At 40.4% G+C, this 19,526-nt stretch overlaps 2 protein-coding genes across 3 annotated transcripts in view; one reads left to right on the top strand and one right to left on the bottom strand.

Moving 5' to 3' along the window:
- Positions 1-19,526, top strand: part of LOC139759068 (uncharacterized) — a 134,331-nt gene that overhangs the window by 84,738 nt on the left and 30,067 nt on the right. The window contains exon 2 of the mRNA XM_071681003.1: positions 9,031-9,115. The gene's annotated coding sequence lies outside the window, so the exon portion shown is untranslated. The remainder of the gene's footprint in view (positions 1-9,030; positions 9,116-19,526) is intronic.
- The window catches only part of eEF5 (eukaryotic translation elongation factor 5), a 31,743-nt gene that overhangs the window by 3,525 nt on the left and 8,692 nt on the right, over positions 1-19,526 (bottom strand). For both annotated transcript variants that reach the window (XM_071681008.1, XM_071681009.1), the window contains exons 2-4: positions 13,981-14,108; positions 11,922-12,089; positions 11,572-11,706 (exon numbers count right to left, since the gene is read on the bottom strand). In XM_071681008.1, the coding sequence (XP_071537109.1) occupies positions 11,572-11,706; positions 11,922-12,089; positions 13,981-14,091 (414 nt within the window). In that variant the 5' untranslated portion in view covers positions 14,092-14,108. The remainder of the gene's footprint in view (positions 1-11,571; positions 11,707-11,921; positions 12,090-13,980; positions 14,109-19,526) is intronic.

A 19,526-nucleotide genomic window follows, 5' to 3' on the forward strand; every position in this document is an offset into this window, starting at 1 on the left:
TTTTTTTTTTTTTTTTTTGTCGGTCTCCCGTGTTTGCGAGGTAGCGCAAGGAAACAGACGAAAGAAATGGCCCAACCCACCCCCATACACATGTATATACATACGTCCACACATGCAAATATACATACCTACACAGCTTTCCATGGTTTACCCCAGACGCTTCACATGCCTTGATTCAATCCACTGACAGCATGTCAACCCCGGTATACCACATCGCTCCAATTCACTCTATTCCTTGCCCTCCTTTCACCCTCCTGCATGTTCAGGCCCCGATCACACAAAATCTTTTTCACTCCATCTTTCCACCTCCAATTTGGTCTCCCTCTTCTCCTTGTTCCCTCCACCTCCGACACATATATCCTCTTGGTCACAATCTTTCCTCACTCATTCTCTCCATGTGCCCAAACCATTTCAAAACACCCTCTTCTGCTCTCTCAACCACGCTCTTTTTATTTCCACACATCTCTCTTACCCTTACGTTACTTACTCGATCAAACCACCTCACACCACACATTGTCCTCAAACATCTCATTTCCAGCACATCCATCCTCCTGCGCACAACTCTATCCATAGCCCACGCCTCGCAACCATACAACTTTGTTGGAACCACTATTCCTTCAAACATACCCATTTTTGCTTTCCGAGATAATGTTCTCGACTTCCACACATTCTTCAAGGCTCCCAGAATTTTCGCCCCCTCCCCCACCCTATGATCCACTTCCGCTTCCATGGTTCCATCCGCTGCCAGATCCACTCCCAGATATCTAAAACACTTCACTTCCTCCAGTTTTTCTCCATTCAAACTCACCTCCCAATTGACTAGACCCTCAACCCTACTGTACCTAATAACCTTGCTCTTATTCACATTTACTCTTAACTTTCTTCTTTCACACACTTTACCAAACTCAGTCACCAGCTTCTGCAGTTTCTCACATGAATCAGCCACCAGCGCTGTATCATCAGCGAACAACAACTGACTCACTTCCCAAGCTCTCTCATCCCCAACAGACTTCATACTTGCCCCTCTTTCCAAAACTCTTGCATTCACCTCCCTAACAACCCCATCCATAAACAAATTAAACAACCATGGAGACATCACACACCCCTGCCGCAAACCTACATTCACTGAGAACCAATCACTTTCCTCTCTTCCTACACGTACACATGCCTTACATCCTCGATAAAAACTTTTCACTGCTTCTAACAACTTGCCTCCCACACCATATATTCTTAATACCTTCCACAGAGCATCTCTATCAACTCTATCATATGCCTTCTCCAGATCCATAAATGCTACATACAAATCCATTTGCTTTTCTAAGTATTTCTCACATACATTCTTCAAAGCAAACACCTGATCCACACATCCTCTACCACTTCTGAAACCACACTGCTCTTCCCCAATCTGATGCTCTGTACATGCCTTCACCCTCTCAATCAATACCCTCCCATATAATTTACCAGGAATACTCAACAAACTTATACCTCTGTAATTTGAGCACTCACTCTTATCCCCTTTGCCTTTGTACAATGGCACTATGCACGCATTCCGCCAATCCTCAGGCACCTCACCGTGAGTCATACATACATTAAATAACCTTACCAACCAGTCAACAATACAGTCACCCCCTTTTTTAATAAATTCCACTGCAATACCATCCAAACCTGCTGCCTTGCCGGCTTTCATCTTCCGCAAAGCTTTTACTACCTCTTCTCTGTTTACCAAATCATTTTCCCTAACCCTCTCACTTTGCACACCACCTCGACCAAAACACCCTATATCTGCCACTCTATCATCAAACACATTCAACAAACCTTCAAAATACTCACTCCATCTCCTTCTCACATCACCACTACTTGTTATCACCTCCCCATTTGCGCCCTTCACTGAAGTTCCCATTTGCTCCCTTCACAACAGTAATGGCTTTAACAATTTTAAGGAATTTGAACATGCTAGAACCCAATGGTTATTCAATGCTAATTGTGATATATCAAATTTAGAATTACCTAAAGTTAAGTAGTTTGCTTTGTTTAATAAACATCTAAAACTCATGAAGAAATATATCCTTTGGCTTCTTTTAAAAAAAAAATTCTATACATTTATTTACACTATTGTCTAAAATTACTCTTAATACCTTCAATTCTTCTGTTATTTTACAATTCATTCTCTACTCTTGAGATTTCTATATTTTTGGCATTCCATTACTATATAATCCATAGTAATACTGCAATTGCAGGTGTCACATACTGGCTCATGTCTCCCCTCCCTTATCTCCTGCAAAAGTATCTGAACTCCTAACAAGGCCACCACAGACATACATTGACAATTACCTCTTCATCGGGAGGGTTTTTTCAGTGTACAGATATGCCTTCTGTCCTTGGCAACTTTGACTTTTTTTGGGGGGGGGGGGGGGGGATTTCTATTTACCAACATAACCAAGGGGAAACGTATGGCTCTGTTCCTTGCAAGTATTTAATCATTCACTTCCACAACATACTAAGCAGAAGCACATGCCCAATCCAACAAAGTAGTGACTGAGGCACTAATGACTTACTGATTTGGTGGATGTGAATGTGCTTTTGACCACAAAAGGAGAGTGAACTTTAACCAACATAACCAAGGGGAAACGTATGGCTCTGTTCCTTGCAAGTATTTAATCATTCACTTCCACAACATACTAAGCAGAAGCACATGCCCAATCCAACAAAGTAGTGACTGAGGCACTAATGACTTACTGATTTGGTGGATGTGAATGTGCTTTTGACCACAAAAGGAGAGTGAACTTTAAGATAGAGAAAATAAGAGTGGAATGTTCTAGAACATGTGATGGTAGACATGTACTTTATGGCTCAGGATACAATGTATTGAATAACAAAACTGATTTGTATATCTGAAAATTAATAATGTAACTGTAAAAACACTGATATATAATGAAGTTTTACATAATTATCATATTTTATCTATCTATCTATATCTCTGATGGCCGTTCCCTCAGGGAACTCCAATCAGGTTGGCCAGGGCAAAAGTCTCCACTTGTCCCTGTCCTTACATGTCTCCATCACATACGCCATTCCATGCAGTAATGATTGTGTATATTTGATAATTATTAATACTTGAAAACACTTCGATATGTATTGAACTATTTTACATAATTATCTATTCTATTATAAAAGGGGAAACAGGAATCATGCAGGGAGTGCTCATCCTCCTCGAAGGCTCAGATTGGCGTGTTTAAATGTGTGGATGTAACCAAGATGAGAAAAAAGGAGAGATAGGTAGTATGTTGAGGAAAGGAACCTGGATGTTCTGGCTCTGGGTGAAACGAAGCTCAAGGATAAAGGGGAAGAGTGGTTTAGGAATGTCTTGAGAGTAAAGTCAGGGGTTGATGAGAGGACAAGAGCAAAGGACAAAGGCAAGAGGACAAAGTAGCACTCTCCCAAAGCAGGAGTAGTGGTTGTATGTGATAGTGTAAGAAAGTAAACTCTAGATTGATATGGGTAAAAAAAAGTGAATGGAGAGACATGGGTGACTATTGGTGCCTATCCACCTAGTCATGAGAAGAAAGATCATGAGAGGCAAGTGTTTTGGGAGCAGCTGAGTGTGTTAGCAGCTTTGATGCACGAGACCAGGTGATAGTGATGGGTGATTTGAATGCAAAGGTGAGTTATATGTACATGGTGTGTTTAGTGCTGTAAATGGAAAAAGTGAAGAGCTTGTAGATTGAGTGCTGAAAAAGACTGATGATTGGGAATACCTGGTTTAAAAAGAGAGGTATATGCAAGTATACGATGTAAGTAGGAGATATGGCCAGAGAGCGTTATTGGATTAAGTGTTAATTGATAGGTGCATGAAAGACACTTTTGGATGTTAATGTGCTCAGAGGGGCAACTGGAGGGACGTCTGATCATTGCCTTGTGGAGGCAAAGGTGAAGATTTGTTGAGGTTTTCAGAAAAGAGAGAGAATGTTAGGGTGAAGAGGGTAGTGCGAGAAAGTGAGCTTGGAAAGGAGACTTGTGTGAGGAAGTGCTAGGAGAGATTGAGTACAGAATGGAAAAAGGCGAGAGCAAATGACGTAAGGGGAGTAGGGGAGGAATAGAATGTATTTAGGAAAGCAGTGATGGCTTGAGATAGGTGGGAGTTGGCCAGATTAGAAAGGGTAGCGAGTGGTGGGATGAAGATGATTGTTAGTTAATGAGAAGAGAGAGGCGTTTGGACGATTTTTGCAGGGAAATAATGCAAATGACTGGGAGATGTATAAAAGAGGCAGGAGGTCAAGAGAAAGGTGCAAGAGGTGAAAAAGAGGGCAAATGGGAGTTGGGGTGAGAGGGCATCATTAAATTTTAGGCAAAATAAAAAGATGTTTGAGGACAATATGTGCTGTGAGGTGGTTTGATCGAGTAAGTAATGAAAGGGTAAGAGATGTGTGGTAATAAAAAGATTGAGGTTGAGTGAGCAGAAGAGGGCGTATTGAAACGGTTTGGTCACATGGAGAGAATGAGTGAGGAAAGATTAACAGGGAATATGTGTCAGAGGTGAAGGGAACGAGGAGAAGTGGGAGACCACATTGGTGGTGGAGGGATTGAGCGATCGGGGCCTGAACATACAGGACGGTAAAAGGCATGCAAGGAATAGAGTGAATTGGAACAATGTGGTATACCGGGGTCAACGTGCTGTCAATGGATTGAACCAGGGCATGTGAAGTGTCTGGAGTAAACCATGGAAACTTTTGTGGGGCCTGGAGGTGGAAAGGGAGCTGTGGTTTCGGTGCATTACACATGACAGCTAGAGACAGTGTGAACGAATGTGGCTTTTGTTGTCTTTTCCTAGCACTACCTCACACGCGCATGGGGGGATAGAGGGTGCCATTTCATGTGTGGCGAGGTGGCAACGGGAATAGATAAAGGCAGCAAGTATAAATATGTACACGAGTATATATGTCTGTGTACGTATATGTATGTATACGTTGAAATGTATAGATACGTTTATGCGTGTGTGTGGGCATTTATATAAATACATGTGTATGTGGGTGGGTTGGGCCATTATTTCGTCTTTCCTTGCGCGACAAAGTATAAATATATAAAAAAAAAAATGAGTTTGGTAAAGTGTGTGAAAGAAGAAAGTTAAGAGTAAATGTGAATAAGAGCAAGGTTATTAGGTACAGTAGGGTTGAGGGTAAAGTCAATTGGGAGGTAAGTTTGAATGGAGAAAAACTGGAGAAAGTAAAGTGTTCTAGATATCTGGGAGTGGATCTGGCAGCGGATGGAACCATGGAAGCGGAAGTGGATCATAGGGTGGGGGAGGGGGCGAAAATTCTGGGAGCCTTGAAGAATGTGTGGAAGTCGAGAACATTATCTCGGAAAGCAAAAATGGGCATGTTTGAAGGAATAGTGGTTCCAACAATGTTGTATGGTTGCGAGGCGTGGGCTATGGATAGAGTTGTGCGCAGGAGGATGGATGTGCTGGAAATGAGATGTCTCAGGACAATGTGTGGTGTGAGGTGGTTTGATCGAGTAAGTAACGTAAGGGTAAGAGAGATGTGTGGAAATAAAAAGAGCATGGTTGAGAGAGCAGAAGAGGGTGTTTTGAAATGGTTTAGGCACATGGAGAGAATGAGTGAGGAAAGATTGACCAAGAGGATATATGTGTCGGAGGTGGAGGGAACGAGGAGAAGTGGGAGACCAAATTGGAGGTGGAAATATGGAGTGAAAAAGATTTTGTGTGATCGGGGCCTGAACATGCAGAAGGGCGAAAGGAGGGCAAGGAATAGAGTGAATTGGATCGATGTGGTATACCGGGGTTGACGTGCTGTCAGTGGGTTGAATCAGGACATGTGAAGTGTCTGGGGTAAACAATGGAAAGCTGTGTAGGTATGTATATTTGTGTGTGTGGACGTATGTATATACATGTGTATGGGGGTGGGTTGGGCCATTTCTTTCGTCTGTTTCCTTGCGCTACCTCGCAAATGCGGGAGACAGCGGAAAAAAAAAAAAGTTTTGGAATGAGGTAAATAAATTGCGTAAGACAACAAATAGGAACATTAGCAATGGAGGCAAATGGGGAGGTAATAACATGTAGTGACGAAGTGAGGAGATGGATTGAGTATTTTGAAGGTTTGTTGAATGTGTTTGATGATGGAGTGACAGATATAGGGTGTTTTGGTCGAACTGGTGTGCGAAGTGAGAGGGTCAGGGAGAATGGTTTGGTAAACAAAGAGGTAGTTAAAAATCAAAAGATGAAAGACAGCAAGGCAGGAGGTTTGGATGGTACTGCAGTTGAATTTATTAAAAAGGGGGTGACAGTTTTGTTGACTGGTTGGTAAAGATATTCAATGTATGTACGGTTCATGATGAAATGCCTGAGGATTGGCAGAATGCATGCATAAAGCCATTGTACAAAGGCAAAGGTGATAAAGGTTTGTTTTCAAATTACAAAGGTATAAGTTTGTTGAGTATTCCTGGGAAATTATATGGGAGGGTATTGATTGAGAGGGTAAAGGCATGTACAATGCATGAGATCAGGGAAGAACAGTGTGGTTTCAGAAAAGGTAGAGGATGTATGGATCAGGTGTTTGCTTTGAAGAATGTATGTGAGAAATACTGAGAACAGATGGATTTGTATGTAGTATTTATGGATCTGGAGAAGGCATATGGTAAAAAGTTGATAGAGATGCTTTGTGGAAGGTATTAAGAGTATATGGAGTGGGAGGCAAGTTCCTTGAAGCAGTGAAAAAGGTTTTTATCAAGGATGTAAGGCATGTGTATGAGTAGGAAGAAAGTGATTGGTTCCCAGTGAATGTCGGTTTGTGGCAGGAGTGCATGATGTCTCCATGGTTGTTAAATTCTTTTATGGATGGGGGTGTTAGGGAGGTGAATGCAAGAGTATTGGAGAGAGAGAGGCAAGTATGCAGTCTGTTGTGGATGAGAGGGCTTGGGAAGTGAAGCACTTGCTGTTCGCTGATGATACAGTGCTGATGGCTGATTCAGGTGATAAACTGCAAAAGTTGGTGACTGAGTTTGGTAAAGTGTGTGTGAAAAAAGAAAGCCGAGAGTAAATGTGAATAAGAGCAAGGTTATTAGCTAATAGTTCAGTAGGGTTGAGGGACAAGTTAATTGGGAGTTTAGTTTGAATGTTATACAGTTACGAGGCATGGACTGTAGATAGGGTTGTGAAGAGGAGGGTGATTGTGCTGGAAATGAAATTTCTAAGGACAATATGTGGTGTGAGGTGCTTTGATCGAGGAAGTAATGAAAGGGAAAGAGATTTTTTTCATACTATTCACCATTTCCCGCATTAGAGGTAGCCTTTTTTTTTTTAATATTAAGAACAGAGGACTGGACCTTAGAGGGAATATCCTCACCTGGCCCCCTTCTCTGTTTTTTTTGGATAAAAAAAAGTGGGGGGGATTTCCAGCCCCCCCCCCCTCCCCTTTTAATTACCTTCTACAACACAAATGTGGCCTCTGTTGTCTTTTCCTAGCGCTACCTTGCTCATGCGTGCACCGGGGGGGGGGGGGGGGGGGGGGGGGGGGGTGGCGGCGGCAGGGTGGCTACAGGAACGGATAAAGGCAGCAAGTATGAGTATATATATGTGTATATATGTATATGTCTGCCTATGTATATGTATACATTGAAATATATAGGCATGTATATGCACATGTGTGGGTGTTTGTAAATATACATGTATATGTGGGTGGGTTGGACCATTCTTTCGTCTGTTTCCTTGTGCTACCTCACTAACGTGGAAGACAAGGAAAAAATATAAATGAGAATATAAATATTTATTCATTTATTATACTTAACCGCTGTTTCCTGCATCAACGAGGTAGTACAAGAAAATAGACGAAGAATGGCCCAACCTTGCAACCACTCATATACACATACAACACCCATACACACACATATACATAACATATACAGACACACATATATACACATGTATATATTCATACCTGCTGCCTTCATCCATTCCCGTCGCTACCCCATCACACAGGAAATATGCCCCTGCAGTGAAGGGGGGAGGGTAGCAGGGGAAAAAAGAAAAAAATAAAAGGCCACATTTGCTCAATCTCCAGCTGTCATGTGTAATGCACCGAAACCACAGCTCCCTTTCCACATCCTGGTCCTACAGACCTTTCCATGGTTTACCCGAGACATTTCACATGCCCTGGTGCAGTCCACTGACAGCACATCACCCCTAGTGTACCACATTGTTCCAATTCACTCTATTCCTTGCATGCTTTTCACCCTCAATGTTCAGGCCCCAATCACTCAAAATCTTTTTCACTTCATCCTTCTACCTCCAATTTGGTCTTCTGCTTCTTGTTCCCTCCACCTGACAATCTTTCCTCTCAATCCCTTAATGCATCCAAAACATTCAAGAACACCCTCTTCTGCTCTCTAAAACACACTTTTTTATTACCCCACATCTTTCTTTCTTACCCTTTTATTACTTACTTGATCAAACCACCTCACACCACATATTGTCAAAAATTTCATTTCCAATACATCCACCCTACTCCATGTAACATTGTTGGAACCATTGGAACCAATACTCCTTCAAACATACCCATTTTGCTCTTGGAGATAACGTTCTCGCCTTCCACGCATTCTTCAACACCCCCTCCCTCACCCTGTGACTCACTTCTGCTTCCATGTCTGATGCCCATTTCCTCTGGGAACTCAAATGAAGGGGTGGCAATGTCAAGTCTCCACCTATCCCTGTCCTTATATGCCTCCCTCACATACACGATTCCATGCATTATTCCACCATTTCTCTCCCTTCAGTATTCTTCCACCCTATTTGACCATGTCAAAGGTTGTCTTCCTCTTGTACCAACCCCTTTAATTTCATCATCATACATTCTTATTGTAAACTCCCAGTCTTACATTCCACATGCCAAGCCACCTTAAAGTATCAAGTTTCATTCCACGTTCATTATATGTTATTCAGTGTATCATACTCTACAGATTCTGCAAAACTATGAAGAATGTTATTATAAAATGCATTATATAAACTGTTTTGGTCATCAGGAACCCCAAGGTGGTGTAATTCGTCATCAACACCGACAACACAGCAGGCACATAAACTGTAAATACTCATAGAAAACCAAACAAGGTAAGCGTTTCATTTTTTCTTTATATTTCCAGCAAACTGGTATGTAAAATATTTTTCCATAAACATTGTATAGAGGCATTCCTAAATTTAGAGCTTCATAGTTTAAGTAACTGTGGGTCAACAATATAAGTCCTGTTGAAGGAAAAAAGCCATACTTCAACACTTTTCTTCATACTCCATGGCATTTTTATCTTTTGGAATTCAAGGTCCCATCTTTATATTTACATCTAACAAATATTTATCCTGCCATCCTGTCCATAAAAACTGAGTTAAAACTCTTGTTTGCAGATAACTAGACGTAGCTGCTTTACCCTAAACATATATTTCATTAATGTAACAAAAAAGAGCATTTAGAACCACTACCAGCCACCATCAAGTACAATAGAACGACTGTAGTGATACCTACCTATACATACAGCCGACACGCTCTTGGCCCAAAACATCTGACATGTTACAACATAAATACATATTCTAAAGTTAAACAACTGTGAGTGAGATGAAATGGTTAAATGACATAATGATCATTCAACTTTGGAATTCACATTTTATATAGCACCATATTTTTGACTTTTAAACAAAATGTTTAAAAGAGGTTTTAAGGTGCCTTATTACTTAGTAATAAGGAAAATGTAAGGACAATTCTAAGTGCATAGTGTACAGTCCCATGCCTGCCAACTTTATGCTAAACTAGTGGAGAGAGAGAGAGAGAGAGAGAGAGAGAGAGAGAGAGAGAGAGAGAGAGAGAGAGAGAGAGAGAGAGAGAGACAAAATCTTCAACATAAGACAATACATAATCACAACAAAAATGACAGGTGATCACAAAATTTGCACTACATTAGTAACTTGTTCAAACAGTCCTATATTTTTATAACAGAAAAATGATGTAACAAATATTTTGTAAACCACAGTGGTTAACCATTCATGCCATAAGATACCAAATTACCACTAAGCTCACCAAAATTGAAAGCAATTGAAGCAAGTTCAAATCCCAAGGACATAACATTATCAATTTGGGTTGCATTTTTGAGCAAATCAGAAAAATATTTTGGGGACAAACAAAAACCTTTCCAAATTATTAAAAAACAGTAACACCTTACAACCGTGAAACAACAGTAAATCAAGGGCTCCACTGCTCTACTTCTTCAAAATCATTCTTCATGTCCTATAACTTAACTTTCTCTAAGACCCCCCTGCCAAATACCATTCTTATGAGCAATTTAAATTATATCAATGCTCTCCTATTTCTAATCAACAGAGTACTAAGTAGAGCAGCTGCAGCTTTTGGAAATTCTTTGGTCAAAACAATCTTTAACTACAGTCCTTACTGATGCTACTCACAATGTATGTATGCTAACCCCCTTCAATGCTTTTCTTCCCCTTACCCCCCCAGGCACAGGACAGCAAAATACATTTCAATTCATTAACATGGAAAAATAAAACTATTTTCGTTTCCATATGAATCAAGATCCCATAATTATGGTTATCAATGGGATACAAAAAGTACCTAAAATCACCGCATTCTAACTACACAAAACAAATCAGAACTCACCCTGATCCAGCTGTCATGTATGGAGCCTGCCTCCAGTTCTCAAGTGTTTTCCTCACTCACCAATTTTGTATATAACCACTTAATTTTTTCAAGATTTATCAGCAGAATGAGAGATTTCTTCCTCATATGATACACTCATCCAGCACTCCTTATTTATGCAGGCTTATGAATATTTATGTGGATGGCACAGGCATGATATTCCCCAAGAGGGGGAAGGCAGGATGCTGTCACTGCAGATGTACAGCAGGCAACGAGACCTGAAAAAGGGCATGTGACTAACCCCCCCAACTTACTAAAGGTTTCATGAGGCTTCTAAGTTGCTCTAATGACTCATCCTCTGTTTGGATTATTACTAGCCAGCCAAAAGATTTTACAATGCGTACGGATTTGAAATGAGTATGTGTCTAGAGTGATGGCAATAGCACCCTACTACGCTTGCCTCCATTTAGTACAATATCAAAGAAAGGGTAAAACAGTGGCAGACACCTAATGTTAATACATTTCCTATACAATTCATGGACCAAAAAGTTTCATCATCAGGCATGGGGGGTACAGGAAAAAGAAAAAAATGTCAGTGCCACTATAAAAATCATTAAAGGTGCCAATAGTTGATGTGGTAAATGAAAAAGAATAACATGAGAAGACACTGTGATATTAGCAAGACAGGAAAGTATAGAAAGAAGGTGGGCTAGTAAAGAACACTTCACCTCAATCCCACTATCTTCATACAAAGTTTCAGCTACCATACATGCATAACTATAAAATCTTAAGGACCGACATAGGCAATGAAGTTACAAAATCCCTCATTTCAATCATGTTTCATGATTGTGTTACTTTCAACTTTAACATAGAATCAACTTAGTTCCTAGAAAAGTTTTGCTACAGTTTACAAAAACAAGAATCTTACCAGAAGATCTTCTCCACCCTCAAACTTGCTCTTTATCTCAGTACCTAGATCACCTTCAGGAACTTTAATATCATCACGCACTTCACCTGAGTCCATCATTAACGACAAGAACCCATCATCAGAGATGTCGATCAGCTGTTTCAGGATAGAAATTTAAAATATTTTTTTTACTCATTAGTTCCTTTAAAACAGAAATATAAACTACAGTTTATGTTGGGAAGTGATACAATGTTATAACCAATTTTTAGGATTATTACTCAAAGTGATACAATGTTATAACCAATTTTTAGGATTATTACTCAAAGTGATACAATGTTATAACCAATTTTTAGGATTATTACCCTACTCACCTGGTAATCAGCACGTTTTACCACAGGCACATCCATATTGTGAGTGGAGGGACAAATATCTTCATATTTCTTACCAGTGAAAAGGTCGATACCAACCAGGTGAACTTTGGCATGGCCATGTTTGCCTGTTTTTGAAGTTGACATTTCCACAATTTTGCAGGCACGGCCCTGTTAAAAATAATTTGAATGAGAAAAAACTCAGAGGCAAACTGCTGAAACTGAGAAAGTAAATGTGTACCTGTCTACCTATGACAACATTCTAACTGAATGGTTCATCTAATGTGCAGGACTAGTAAAAGAAAGCAAGTGTACCTAACCTACAAAGGGACTGTGAATGATTACAAGATGCTAAAGAGAAAGTGGCTGGAGGTTAAGAGAAAGGTGCAGGTACTGAAAAAGAGGGCAAACTTGAATTGGGATGAGCGAGATTGACCAAACTTCAGGGATAATAAAAACATGTTCTGGAAGGAGGCATATGATACCGATCACATGTTTTGCTTGATTCAGAACACACATCTCCTGCAGCCATGCACTTTCATTAGTAGTCCACAATGGGTTCCTTCAGCAATTCCTTAGGCCACAACTTTAATATCAATACCGAGGATGTTTCACCCAATTTTCACACAAAAACATGGATAAAATGTCAAGAACCATACAATACAGTAGTTACATTTTGTGCATCTATTCAAAAATCAATGAAAATTTTATTTTTCAGTTTTTTCTTTTTGCAAAGGAGAACAGCAAAATGAGCATCAAGAAAGGTTAAGAAACTAAATCTACAAGCAAGAATATGGGGTAGACAATTTAACTGGATAAAAGACTGAACACTTCACTGAAAAGGATTGAACAATACAGGACTGTGGAACTCTCAATATGACATCAAGTCACAAGTGGCATGCACCAGGGCTTTCCATGTTGGGTCAAGCGGTCTTCCTGATACAGTATACATAAATGACTTGCCTGATGACTTAAGACACCTACTTGAACATGCTCGAGTGAATGATTTGTACACACTTCATTCAATACAAGTGCAGAGTAATAGGGATGGGGGACAATGAAAGATCTCAACACTTATTACCTGTTGGAAAATAAGCTACAGGAATCTATGCACGTAAGAGACCTGCCCCCAAACTTACTGCCAAAGGTTCGCATCAGAGGTCTTTAGGGCAAACCATCTGCTGGCATGTATTAGCATTGGAAAAAAAAAAAAAAAAAAAGTGAGGAAATGTTTGGTGAACTATTCACAATATACATCTAAACATGTGTAGGTTTTTCAAGCTGGGTCACTAAACTTACACAGGCACAAAGACCAAGCCCAAAAAAGGATATCTAAAATAAGAGGGTGGAGGCTACAATTCTGGTTATGGAGGGGTGACTAAGGGTGACCTAATCACAGCTCTTGAAATTTTAAATCAGTTGGACAATGCCAACAATGACTATTCTTCAGGCGTAATGACAATAACCAAAGGCTACAACAAGATACCTGTATGAAAATGAAAGGACATTTAAGTACTTATTCCTCTCAACATAAAGGTGCAACAGCAAGTGATGGAACTGTAAATTCCTGCAGTATACAAATATCTTAAAAAGCTACTTGATGGTAAAGAAAGTTCTTAAGATGAAGCCCCACAGATGCAGATCTTTCTGCTCATACTGTAAATAAAGGTAAATGCAAATGGATAAACAGGTACAAAGCCATATTACCTTCACTTGCTTTGCAGTGGTGACATACAAATGTTATGAAAACAAATACGGGAAGATACAAAAAACTAAAGAAGAAAGATGTATAAAGCAAGAACGGACATGTCAAGACCAGTCCAGTAGCTTGGTTTTCTCAACAACAGTCCTAAAGCAATGGGTGTAAGATAATTCCTGAACAGCTTTTGTCTAACCTAACAGAGAATGGAATAAATATAAACAAAGTAAAACTCCAACATAAAACAAATTATCACTAAGGGCAGTCAAGGATCCAGGTGTGTAAAAATCAAGTATGAAAGAAGAATTTTAAAATAAAATTTGAAGTGATTTTGGATGAACAAGAAATTTACATTAAGCTTACCTTGATCACAACATGTCCATTTTTACGCAAAGAGGAGCATTGGGCGGGAAACACTTGAGATGCACCGGAATCACCACCTTCAAAATCTGCCTGAATTTCATCTTGTGACATATTGGTGGTGGCCAGGTCTGAAAGAAAAAAGTCATTAGTGTTTGTGGAACAGTGTGCTGAAAAAGGGCTGGTGATTGGGAATACCTGATTTCAAAGACGAAAATTTTACATGGGTGAGTGGGGAAGACGACAGGTGGACGTTCCTAGATTATGTACTAAATTACAGCAGTGAAAAGGGAGACTTTGTTACAAGTATATGTGATGTGGGGCAGTTGGTGGGATGTCTGATCACTACCTGGTGGAGGCAAATGTGAAAGTTTGTAGAGACTTTAGGAAAAGAGGAAATGGTTTCCAAGAAAAGACAGTAGTGAAGGTGAGAGCTTGGAAAAGACTTGCAAGAAAATATTGGCTAAGGATGGTATAGGGTGAAAGTAAAAGCAACTGTGAGAGTGGACAAGCAATGTGGGATATTTAAGGAAAAGCACTGCTTGCATGTGTCAGAAATGTGTGACCTACAAAAGGAGGGAGGAAGGCAACTAAGACTGGGAAGCGAGTCGTGACATGAAGTTATGTTGCTAGCAAAAGAGAAAAACAAGGTGTATGGGCATTACTTGTAAGGAAAATGTGTGAATGAGTATGAAATGCAAAAGAGAAAGAGGCTGGGGTCACAAGAAAGGTACAGGGACTGAAAAAGAAGGTAAATTTGAAATGGGATGAGTGAGGATAAACTTCTGGGGAAATAAGATGTTTTGGAAGGAGGTTAACAGTGAGAAGAGAACAATTCATCAGTGAAGAGGGCAGAAGGGGAGATGGTGACAGGAACAGACAAGGTGAAGGAGAAAAGGCGAGTATTTTGAAGGGCTGGTGAATGTGTTTGATGATAGTTTAGCATATGTGGGGTGTTTTAGATGTAGAGGTATGCTGAGCGAGAGTTATGCAAAGTAGGTTGGCAAAAAAGAAGTGGTGACTGACTTTATTTTGTGGAATTTGTAAATCACTAGAATCTAGTGGTCATTCAGTGCTTCACACAAAAAATATCTAAAACTTAGATCTATTTATATATAAATTGACTTTTGTGGAATTTGTAATCCACTAGAATCTACTTATAGATGACTAAGATCTTAAATCTGTACACAATCATTTACCTTGGGTTCCTTTTAAAAGTTCAAGCTATCTATACTGACTTCATTGTCAAACATTTATCCCATGGTTTTAACCCTTCCATTTTCATTTTAATCTGTAATGCATAGCTGACCCTGAGACTTTTATATTTTTAGCATTCCATTAGAACATGCTCCATTGTAATATGGCAATTGCAAGTCATAAAGTGACCATGGATCAATGTAGTACGACCAATCCTCAGTTGACAATGAATCCCCCTTTTAGTCACCTTCTACGACACGCAAGGGATACATGGGAAGTATTCTTTCTCCCCTATCCCCATGGACAAAAAATACACATATATAAAAATATATCAATTCTATTCATTATACTCGATCAGTTTCCCACGTCAGTGAGGTAGCGCCAGGAAACAGAAGAAGAATGGCCCACCGACTCATATACACACACATACAAATGCCCATGTACATACATATACATCAACATATACATGTATACATACACCGGCACAGACATACACATGTACATATTGCAGATGAAATCTGGCAGGGCAGGGGGTTTAGATGGTATCGCAGTTGAATATATTAAGAAAAGGGGTGACTTGTTGACTGGTTGGTAAGGATATTCAATGTATGTATGGATCATAGTGAGGTGGCAAAGGGGATAAAGGCAAGTGTTCAAACTACAGAGGCATAAGTTTGTTGAGCACTCCTAGGAAAGAGGGTGAAGGCATGTACATAGCATCAGATTGAGGATAAGCAGTGTGGTTTCAGAAGTGGTAAAAGATGAGTGGATTAGGTGCTTCCTTTGAAGAATGTGTGCAAAAAATACAATGAAAAACAGATGGATTTGTATGTAGCATTTACGAATCTGGAGAAGGCATATGATAATGATAGAGGTGTTTTGGGGAAGGTCTTAAGAGTATATGGTGTGGGAGGTAAGCTACTACAAGTAGTGAAAGTTCTTACCAAGGATGTAAGGCATGTGTACGAATAGGAAGAGAGGAGAGCGTCTGGTTCCCAGTGAAGGTAGGTCTGCAGCAGGGGTGTGTGATGTCCCCCTGGTTGTTCAATTTGTTTATGGATGGTGTGGTCAAGAAGGTAAATGCAAGTTTTGGAGAGAGGGTGAGTATACAGTTTGGGATCAGAGGGCCAGGGAAGTCAGTTGTTGTTTGCCAATGATTCACCACTGGTGGCTGATTGAAGTGAGAAATTGCAGTTGGTAACTGTGTTTGGAAACATGAGTGAAAGGAGAAAGTTGAGAGTAAATGTGAATAAGAGCAAGGTTATTGGGTTCAGTAAGATTGAGGGACAAGTTAATTGGATTTAAGTTTGAATGGAGAAAAATTGAAGTGTTTTAGATATCTGGGAGTGGACTTAGCAGTGAATGGAACCATGGAAAAGAGTCACAGGGTGGGGGTTAGCCCAAGGTTCTGGGAGCGATGAAGAATGCATGGAACGAGAAAACATTTAGCAAAATTGGATATGTTGCAAGGAATAGTAGTTCCACCAATATTATATGGTTGGAAGACATGGGATACAGATAGGGTTATATGGAGGAGGGTGGATGTGTTGGAAATGAAATGTATGGGGGCAATTTGTGGTAAGGTGGTTTGATCAAATGAGTAATGAAAGGGTAAGAGAGAAGTGTGGTAAAAAAATAGAGCAGTTGAGAGAACAGGAGGGTATGTTGATATGGTTTGGACATATGGAAAGGATAAGCGAGGAAAGATTGACAAAGGATATATGTGACAGAGGTGGAGGGAATGAGAGGCAGGAGACCAAACTGGAGGTGGAAGGATGGAGTGAAAAAGATTTTGAGTGATCAGGGCCTGAACATACAGGAGGGTGAGAGGAGTGCAAGGAATAGAGTGAATTGGAACAATGTGGTATACTGGAGTTGACGTGCTGTCAATGGACTGAACCAGGGCCTGTGAAACATCTGGGATAAACCATGAAATGGTCGGTGGGGCCTGAATGTGGATAGGAAGCTGTAGTTTCAGTGCATAACAGTTTCGGTGCATTACACGACAGCTGTTTTTCTGGCACTACCTCGTTGAAGCAGGAGGTAGTGATGCTGTTTCCTGTGGGGTGGGGCAGTGCTGGGAATGGATGAAAGCAAGCAAGTATGAATATGTACATGTGTATATATGTATATGTCTGCACATGTGTATATATATGTTATGTATATGTATGTAATGGTGTTTATGTAAATGTACTTGTATACGAGTGGATTGGCCATTCTTTGTCTGTTTCCTGGTGCTACCTTGCCGACAGGAAATGGCAATCAAGTATAAATAATATATATATATATATATATATATATATATATATATATATATATATATATATATATATGTCTGCATATATATATATATATATATATATATATGCATGCCTTTGTCACTGTCTCCCGCGTTAGCGACATAGCACAAGGAAACAGACGAAAGAATGGCCCAACCCACCCACATACACATGTATATACATACACATCCACATACGCAAATATACAGACCTATACATCTCAACGTATACCTATATATACACACACAGACATATACGTATATACATATATATATACACATGTACATAATTAATACTGTCTGCCTTCATTCATTCCCATTGCCACCCTGCCACACATGAAATAACAACCTCCTCCCCCCTCATGTGCGCGAGGTAGCGCTAGGAAGACCACAAAGACCCATTCGTTTACACCCAGTCTCTAGCTGTCATGTAATGTAATAATGCACCGAAACCACAGCTCCCTTTCCACATCCAGGCCCCACAGAACTTTCCATGGTTTACCCAGATGCTTCACATGCCCTAGTTCAATCCATTGACAGCACATCGACCCTGGTATACCACATCATTCCAATTCACTCTATTCCTTGCATGCCTTTCACCCTCCTGCATGTTCAGGACCTGATCACTCAAAATCTTTTAAACTCCATCTTTCCACCTCCAATTTGGTCTCCCACTTCTCCTCGTTCCCTCCACCTCTGACACATATATCCTCTTGGTCAATCTTTCCTCACTCATCATCTCCATGTGACCAAACCATTTCAAAACACCCTCTTCTGCTCTCTCAACCACGCCCTTTTTATTTCCACACATCTCTCTTACTCTTACATTACTTACTCGATCAAATCACCTCACACCACATATTGTCCTCAAACATCTCATTTCCAGCACATCCACCCTCCTGCGCACAACTCTATCCAAAGCCCACGCCTCGCAACCATACAACATTGTTGGAACCACTATTCCTTCAAACATACCCATTTTTGCTTTCCGAGATAATGTTCTCAACTTCCACACATTCTTCAAGGCTCCCAGAATTTTCGCCCCCTCCCCCACCCTATGATCCACTTCCGCTTCCATGTTTCCATCCGCTGCCAGATCCACTCCCAGATATCTAAAACACTTCACTTCCTCCAGTTTTTCTCCATTCAAACTCACCTCCCAATTGACTTGACCCTCAACCCTACTGTACCTAATAACCTTGCTCTTATTCACATTTACTCTTAACTTTCTTCTTTCACACACTTTACCAAACTCAGTCACCAGCTTCTGCAGTTTCTCACATGAATCAGCCACCAGTGCTGTATCATCAGCGAACAACAACTGACTCACTTCCCAAGCTCTCTCATCCCCAACAGACTTCATACTTGCCCCTCTTTCCAAAACTCTTGCATTCACCTCCCTAACAACCCCATCCATAAACAAATTAAACAACCATGGAGACATCACACACCCCTGCCGCAAACCTACATTCACTGAGAACCAATCACTTTCCTCTCTTCCTACACGTACACATGCCTTACATCCTCGATAAAAACTTCTCACTGCTTCTATATATATATCCCTGGGGATACGGGAGAAAGAATACTTCCCACGTATTCCCTGCATGTCGTAAAAGGCGACTACAAGGGAAGGGAGCGGGGGGCTGGAAGTCCTCCTCTCTCAGTTTTTCTTTAATTTTCCAAAAGAAGGGACAGAGAAGGGGGCCAGGTGAGGATGTTCCCTCAAAGGTCCAGTCCTCTGTTCTTAACGCTACCTTGCTAACGTGGGAAATGGCGAATAGTATAAAAAAAAAAATATAGGAAAGGATCACAATTTTGCGTGTGATCAAGATATTCCTACGAGTTCATGGGGAAAATGAAACACAATAAGTTACCAAGTGCACTCCCGCACAACAATCACATAATCAGGGGAGACACAAGAGGGAAATATAAGTCAGTTGATACAAATCAGAGAGACGAAGCCAGGATGCCATTTGGTAAACATGCATGTTTACCAAATGGCACCCCTGCTTCGCCTCCTCTATGCACATCAACCGACCTACACTTCTCTCGTGTCCCCCCCGATGATGCGACC

This window comes from Panulirus ornatus, chromosome 32 (assembly GCF_036320965.1).
Source record: "Panulirus ornatus isolate Po-2019 chromosome 32, ASM3632096v1, whole genome shotgun sequence".
NCBI lineage: Eukaryota > Metazoa > Arthropoda > Malacostraca > Decapoda > Palinuridae > Panulirus > Panulirus ornatus.